Source organism: Spinacia oleracea, chromosome 6 (genome assembly GCF_020520425.1).
Source record: "Spinacia oleracea cultivar Varoflay chromosome 6, BTI_SOV_V1, whole genome shotgun sequence".
Taxonomy (NCBI): Eukaryota; Viridiplantae; Streptophyta; class Magnoliopsida; order Caryophyllales; family Amaranthaceae; genus Spinacia; species Spinacia oleracea.
This window is the reverse complement of record NC_079492.1, coordinates 87,145,581-87,154,311: the sequence shown is the minus strand read 5'-3', so window position 1 is coordinate 87,154,311 and position 8,731 is coordinate 87,145,581. Positions and strand designations below refer to the sequence as shown.

The 8,731-nt window shown below is 38.8% G+C and overlaps 1 protein-coding gene across 1 annotated transcript; it reads left to right on the top strand.

Annotated features, from left to right (window-relative positions):
* The first annotated feature begins 3,934 nt into the window (after positions 1 to 3,934).
* Positions 3,935 to 5,640, top strand: LOC130463335 (uncharacterized). Its single transcript, XM_056832431.1, has 3 exons — positions 3,935 to 4,103; positions 4,187 to 4,863; positions 4,948 to 5,640. Exons 1-3 carry the CDS (start codon positions 3,935 to 3,937, stop codon positions 5,638 to 5,640), a joined length of 1,539 nt encoding a protein of 512 aa, XP_056688409.1.
* The last annotated feature ends 3,091 nt before the right edge of the window (positions 5,641 to 8,731 follow it).

Here is an 8,731-nt window from a genome sequence, read left to right as displayed (position 1 = left end):
TGGATTAAGTAATGGCATTTACTAAATCAAACACGAAAGACTCCATTGGAGATATTCGACCCATGTGAATAAATCTAAGTAAAGAATGTTTGAACTATGTATAAGCATTTACTAAGTTAAACATCAAAGGATCTAAGTAAAATTCTTAACCTATATTATATGTCAAAGAATTTAGCTGGATTTAGTATCTACTGAAACTAGATGAGCTAAAGTTACATGAATAGAATTCAATTGGGAATTATTCTGCAAAAGAATTTATTATGTATGATATAATATGAGGTTCGCCAAAAACGTATCTTATGACTTTAGGCATGACGAACATATACCAATCTCTATTGATCTAAGTGAAGATCAACTAGATTGAGATCAAGAATACTTATGGTACTTGAAAAGGTACATAGGAATAGTTCTTGATTCAAGGAAATAAAGATATGCTAAATATTGATGCTACACGCATAAACACTGGCAAAGGATCAAGCAAGACCCTTTGGAGTTAACCATTGATAAGGACGAGCTATAGAGCATCGTGTTTTGAAATGGCAACATGGATTGGAGACCATGAGTTGTTGCGTGGGAAATTAAATATTAATTTCTATGTTCTAAGATACAGCTGGAAAGTCTTCCACATATCCGTGAACTGCTTGGATAAGTAAATCCAAACCAAAGCATCACTAGCAACCTATACAGTTGAAGTAGAAGTACTTATTGCCTAAGAAGCAATAAAACTGAGTTGTTTACATTAAAAAGTTATTCACTGAACTTGGCTGGATCACATGTCTGCTGACTTGATGGTTCTTCATTACAAAATGCGTAGAACCACTATTTAAGTAAGAAAGACTAGATCACATAATAAACAAACTCAAAAGATCTTATCATCCTATCTCGAAAAACATTCGATGAAAGGGATATTAAGATTAGCAAAGTATGATAACTAAACCTATGCAACAAGTGAGAAGCAACACTCACATTGTAGCACTGGAAATCAAAGCATAGCTTTGAATTCCATGAAATGTTTTAAAGATGGGTTAGAGGCCCATGGTTGTAAAACGTTGGGGTTGAACATTTATCATATATGAAATGTATTTTTCATATTCCATTTAATCTTGGTTTAGTATTAAATGATGAGTCCCTTCAATTTGACGCTATATTCAAGATAGACTGTCAGGACCAGTCTTGTGACTAAGAAATGTCTATCAAGTGAACTTGAATGTCAAAAGTTGAGAATGGTCCCTGGTCGGAGTTTTCTATAAAATTGGACGCATAGAAAACGTTAGACGACTAGAATGCAAGATGACTAGTAGTTCTGTTTCTTGTACTATGTGGACGGCAATGTCATAATCATTTGCATAGATACTTACTTTGGGAAGACTAGTATCGGACAGACCTATGAAACTTTACTGTAAAAGATGAAAATCTGTCATAAGTAAATTTCATTAAAATTATTAGACACTAAATCCTCAATACCTGAGTGATTTGAGATTACTTGTTTGAGAACTGGTTACTTTGACATTGACCAACCGTCGCATCGTAAAAGGAGGCTATAAAGGCAACGCTCAGGTAATCACCTATCAAATGAAGTCTAATCTCAAGATCACAAGATTGGGATTGTCCTCCCATAAATCGGGATGAGATGCTTAAAAGTTGTACAAGGCCACTCGGAGAGCTAGAAACTGTAAAATGCATGGCCGTGCTCGGATGAATCATAGGCTATGATTATCTGTTTATTTGATCAGTTGAACTCTGAAACCGAGAAACACCTCTGGACATAATAAGGATGACAACTCTTACCTTATGTTCAAGAGCAAGCATCGAGCGACAAAGGAATTAGGAAATGCACACTTGTCCCTAAGGACAAGTGGGAGACTGAAGGAAATAATGCCCTTGGTCCAAGTATGCATATAATATAAAGTCTAATAAATGCGGTTCAGTATTAATTAACAAGTTAATAATTCAGTGAGATCAAGTGAGCTGAATGCCTAGCTAGAGGCCGCTTCAGTTCAAGTGGAATTAATGATATTAATCCACAACTTACTCTTGACTGAACCCGTAGGGTCACACAAATAGTACGTAAACGGATCAAGTATTTAATAGCATTAAATACTCTATCTATGGATATTCGGAATCGACGGATCTTGGTTTCAGTGGGAGCTGAGATCGTCACAAGCAAGAAATGAATACTCCGGAAACGATGATATTGCCGGAAACGGAAATATGGATCGTATCGGAAATATAAATATTATCCAAGTCGTAGATGTTGCCGGAAACGGAAACATGGTACATATCGGAAAATATTATCGGAAATGGAAATATTGCCGGAATCGGAAATATTGCCGGAAACGGGAATATTGTCAGAATCGGAAATATTATCGGAATCGGAAAATAATTCCGGAAACGGAAATATTAAATATTTGTTCGAAACGGAAATTAATTCCGGAATCGGAAATATTAAATATTGTTCGTATCGGAAATGAATTCCGGAACCGGGAATCTAATCGGAAGCGTATCGTACGAATAAGCATCGGACGAGGCCTGCCGGACGAAGGCCCAGCACGAAGCCAGGCCATCGCCCAGCAAGCAAGGACGCGCGCACGCCCAGCCCAAGGCAGCGCCAGGCCCACCGCAAGGCAGGCCCATCGCGCCAAGGCAAGGCCGCCCAACGTGGGCTGCGTGGGCCGAGCGCACGCGTGCGGGCGCCCTCGTGGCTCCGTGCGTGTGTGTGTTTGTGTCCATGCACAATTCCTAAATCTATTAGGTTTTGGTGTATGATTAAACTCCTATTCCTATTAGGATTATTTAATTAATTAGAGTCCTTGTAGGATTCTAAGTTTAATTAAATCGTATCCTACTAGGTTTCCAATTCCCTTTCCAAACCTCTATAAATAAGGGCACAGGGTCATAATTTATACGCACGATTGAAGTATGCAAAGGGTAAGTTTTTGAAAGAAAATTCATCCACTCTCTTGCACTATTAGCCGAAAATTCCTAAGCACCTTAAGGACGATTCTAGTTGGTCAATCTTGAGGCGGATCCGGACGTATTGTGGGCTATCTACGGAGGGACGACACTTGGAGTCCTAAAGACTTGTTCTTGTTCGGTTCGGGCGCAGCTAGGGAAGGCACGCTACAAAGTGTATGCATCTATACTATGCTAAATGATTATGTGTAAATAATATGCTTTCCTGGCTTTATGGTTTTTCCGCATGATTTATGTATTGTCATATGTATCATAACCTAACAAACTGAGTTTCAGATCCAGAAGAAATAAAACAAATCATTTCTAAGTATTTCAAGTGTTTGTTTAAAGTAGAGGAAATGGTGGAGACTTTTGATATCCCAAATGAGATAAGAAATTCAATACCTAAACTGAATGAACAACAAATTTCTGTTTTAAATGAAGAGTTCACTGAACAGGATGTAAGAACAACAGTGTTTCAAATGGGGGGATTAAAAGCGCCGGGGCCAGATGGTATACCTGCTATCTTTTACCAGAAAGCTTGGAAAACAGTTGAAAAGGATATAACAGATGCAGTGTTGCACTTCTTCAGAACAGGGTATATACTCAGAGAGTGGAATCAAACTTTAATAGCCCTTATTCCAAAAGTAGAAAGTCCAGAAAAAGCTACTCATTTTCGTCCTATCAGCCTCTGCAATGTTATCTACAAGATAATTTCTAAATGTATCACAAACAGGTTGAAAGTCATTATGCAGGAAATTGTTGGACCTTTTCAAAATGCTTTTGTGCCTAAAAGGTATATGGGAGATAACTGTCTTCTTGCTCATGAGATTATGGCTTTTATTAAAAGAAAAAAAAGGGATTAGAGAGATATGATGTTCTTAAGATAGACATGAATAAAGCTTATGATAGGGTAAGATGGGAGTGTGTGAATTGGCTTTTAGACTGTATGCTGGTTCCTGCTAGGTGTAGGCACTAGATTATGCAATGTATATCAACAGTCTCATACTCAATCATTATAAATGGAGAACCAAGTGAACCTTTTAGGCCAAAATGTGGATTAAGGCAGGGTGATCCAATTTCCCCATATTTATTTATTCTTGTGATGGAAATGCTGTCAAAGATGATGTTGCATTTGGAAGACTCACAGTGTATCAAAGGGATTAAAATATCAAGGTCTGCCCTTTCCATCTCTCCTCTCATTTTTGCTGATGATTCACTTTTTGTTTTAAAGCAACTAAGAGTTCGTGTGAGAAGGTGAGAAACACAATAGATGCTTTCTGCAAAATTTCGGGAGAGGCAATATATTTTGACAAATCCAGTGTCATCTTCAGCCCGAATACTCCTGAGTCTGTGAAGCATGAACTCAAACAAGTACTTGGTACTCCTTGTTCGGAAAAATTGGGGAAATATCTTGGATGTGATGTGGAAATTGATGGACGGTCATCTAAAGCTTTTCAGCCCCTAGTTGACAAAATTCACAAGAAAACTCTATCATGGAAGCATTTAAGCCTATCTCAAGCAGGAAGGTTGGTCCTTATCAATGGTATTCTAGCAGCCCTTTCTTCAAATGTGTTGGCTGTGTTTAAGGTTCCAAAAAAGACTTCTGATCAGATAAATGCAACACTAATGAGGTACTGGTGGATGGGGTCTGCTAATAATAGAGGTATATGTTGGACTAAGCGTACTATTTTGGAACTACCTAAGGGATTGGGAGGAGTAGGTCTGCGCAATGTTGAAACCTATAACAAAGCTTTTCTAGCTAAACAGGCTTTCAGAATTCATAATACCCCATCACTTTTAATTTCAAGAGTTATGAAAGCTGCATACAAGAATTCCCCTGTTGAAGCCATTTTAAATAAAGACATTCATTGCAAAGCATCCTGGGGATTTAGAGGTTTATGTAAGAGTGTTCAAGAAATAAGTACAAGTGTGGGAAGGGTCATCTACAGAGGGGATATAGATATAAGATAGGATATATGGCTTCCTTCAAAGAAAGTGTCTTTCAAGAATAGAGAAGTTGAGAGAGGAAGTGGTGTTGTAAAGGTGAAAGATCTTTTTCATCCTCAAGAAAAGAAGTGGAACTCCCAGTTAATATGGGAAACTTTTGCTCCCAACACGGCTAGAGAGATTTTGAGTATGCATATTTCTCAGGAAGATAAAGATGATAAAGTTTGCTGGATAGACAACAAAATGGGGCAACCTACTGTTAAATCCATATACAACCAGTTGATTTTAGAGAAGTGTCAAAGGCAAATTTCTACCAGTGAAAATAAATTCTGGAAAAGGTTATGGAAATGTGACATGATGCCAAAATGGAAAATTTTTATTTGGAAGATAATGAATAGAGCCATAGCAATCAAAAGAAATTTGCAGAAAAGAGGTATGAGGGTGGATGGAAGGTGTGCTTTATGTATGGAATTTACAGAAAGTGATAATCATTTATTTAGAGATTGCTCTATGTCAAACCATATATGGAAAGCCTCCTCTTTGGGGATAAATGCTGGTGTGAATCAGCATATTGATATTAGAGAGTGGATTAAGAATTTTATGAGTCTGTTTTGGAATGAAGATGGGGGTCACAGCCCAAGGGTTTTAATGTTTGTGGCAACCTTATGGTCGATTTGGCTGCATAGGAATGAAATTATTTTTAGGAACACTGAACCAAATCCTAGCAACATCTTGTAGCTCGTGGAAAAGCATGTAAAGCAAGCAATGGAGGTTGCTAAGAAGAATCGAAGACCAGAATGCAAACATCAATATCAAACAGCAAGGGAAAATGTGGTTGAGATTAAAGGCAGTCATGATCGGGGTACTACCAGTCTCATTATTGCTGGATCATGGAAGAAAATTAGGAAGAAGGATTATGGTGATGCAGCAATTGGGTGGAAGATTATGGACAACAATAGCTTGGTTGAACAAGATGGAAAAAAGGTGAAAGCTCTGGACCCTTGTCAAGCTGAAATGAAGGCCATTTTATTTGGGATGCAGAGAGTGGATCAGCTGCATATAGGAAGCATAAGGATCTTAACAAACTCAAGATTCATCATTAACACTTTACCCAGCTTGTAGAATGGATCTAGTAACGATATGTGGAGACATTATAAGGATAGCAAATGCTTTGGATAACTGTAGTATAGAATATTGTAATAAGGATAAATCTAGGAATGTTAAAAACATAGCTGTAGGTGCTAGAAAGGATAGGTAGTTGGTTCTTGTTTCTGTTTTCTTTTAGTTTGTTTGTAGTTATTGCCAAAAAAAAAAAAGAACATGTGAGTAATAATACATCATTTATTTTACATGATACACGGTATATGATATTTTCATATACCATATAAAACTATATCCGTAGTTTGTTTTACATGATAGATTACTCCATAGTTTGTTTTACAACCTTACTCCCTAGTTATTATACCTGCTGACTACTTAACGTTATTTTCAACTAAACTACTCGAAAATGAAAATGAACTCATATATATCTGCAACCGTATACTCAGTTTTTCAAGAACCGAAGAAAATTGTGAAAATTGAAGAAGAAACTTACACTCCCAGTTGATCATGAATTTAGTGTTTGGCCGTGACTTACACTCCCAGTTGATCATGAATTTTGATCAATAAATATTATATACATATGAATTTGTAGCACTCGACCCCTTCCAAATTAAACACAACCAATCAATAATCTAACTGGGGTAGTGAGTTTATCGAGAAGATGCAACACAAAACTCCCATGGAAGCACAAATTTAATCATGAATAAGAAATTATCACGGTATTCAGCATTAAATAAGAAAATTGTACCCTTGTTCACGGCGACGTAGTGGTTTGTTGGGCAAAAAATAAGTGGGTGCGAGGTGGCGACTCAGTGGGTGTGGGGTGGCGAATCTCCAAGACTTGCCGTCGTAGTCGCCGGCGGCTCTGTAGAGATTGTAGTTATGTTGATATCCCCTCCTTCTACCTGGAAATCAGAACTGGTAATAGTTTTATTGCAGAAAGTATTGGGAGGTGAGTCTACACTGTGCAAGAGGTACCAGAGAAGACTAGGGATGTCAGTGGGGCGGGTTGCGCGCGAGACCCGCCTCGTATCCGCCCGAAGTAGGCGGGGATGGAGGTAGGTTTGGCGGGTGATGGGGCGGGGATGGGTATAAAAATCGTACCCGCCATGGGTGATGGGGCGGGTGTGAATTTTGTGATGAACCCGCCCCATCTCCGCCCGCCCCGCCCCATCCGCACTTGCCCCACTTCATGAAGGAAATAATGCCCTTGGTCCAAGTATGCATTTAATGGTAAGTCTAATAAATGCGGTTCAGTATTAATTAACAAGTTAATAATTCAGTGAGATCAAGTGAGCTGAATGCCTAGCTAGAAGCCGCTTCAGTTCAAGTGGAATTAATGATATTAATCCACAGCTTACTCTTGACTGAACCCGTAGGGTCACACAAATAGTACGTAAACGGATCAAGTTTTTAATGGCATTAAATACTCCATCTATGGATATTCGGAATTGACGGATCTTGGTTCCAGTGGGAGCTAAGATCGTCAAAGGCAAACAATGAATACTCTGGAAACGATGATATTGCCGGAAACGGAAATATGGATCGTATCGGAAATATAAATATTATCGAAGTCGTAGATGTTGCCGGAAACGGAAACATGGTACGTATCGGAAAATATTATCGGAAATGGAAATATTACCGGAATCTGAAATATTGCCGGAAACGAAAATATTGTGGGAATCGGAAATATTATTGGAATCGGAAAATAATTTCGGAAACGGAAATATTAAATATTTGTTCGAAACGGAAATTGATTCCGGAATCGGAAATGTTAAATATTGTTCGTATCGGAAATGAATTCCGGAATTGGGAAATTAATCGGAAGCGCGTTGTACGAATTAGCATCGGACGAGACTTGGTAGACGAAGGCCCAACACGAAGCCAGGCCCGCGTCCAGCAAGCCAGCGCACCACACAAGGCAACAAAGGCCACGCCAGGCCCAGCGCAAGGCCAGGCCCAACAGGCCAAGGTGCGCGCGCGATGGGCTGCGAGCTGCGCTGCTCGCGTGGGCTGCGAGGCTCGCGTGGGCCGCAAGGCTTGCGTGGGCTAAGCGCCCGCAAGGGCGATGCTCGTATGCGTGTGTTTGTGTCCGATACAAATCCTAAATCTATTGGGATTCGTTCAATGATTAAATTCCTAATCCTAATGGATAAATTAGTTAATAAGAGTTTTAATAAAATTCTAATTAAGCTAATTAGTATCCTAGTAGGATTCCAATTCCCTTTCCATACCCCTATAAATATGTGGCCCTGGTTCACAATTTAAGGACGAGTTTTAAGTATTCAAAGTGACTTTTTGAGGGCAAAATTCAGTCATATTATTGCCCCATATCAGCCGAATATTACTAGTACCTTAAGGGCGATTCTAGTTGGTCAATCTTAAGGCGGATCCTGACGTGCTGTGGACTTTCTACGGAGGGACGACACTTGGAGTCATAAAGACTTGTTCTTGTTCGGTTCGGGCGCAGTTAGGGAGGGCACGCTACAAAGTGTATGCATTCTAGACTAATTATTTGGTTATACGCAATTAATTTGAATCCTGGCATATAGGTTTTTCCGCATGATTTATGTTGTTCATATGTATCATAACCTAACAGTGGTATCACGAGCCTCGTATTAATTGCATAATAAATTATTGCTTAACATGGTTAATTTTACAAATTTGCAAAGAATTAAAAAGGGGTGATTAATTTTCGTAATTGTTAATTAATTGCAAAATGCGTTTA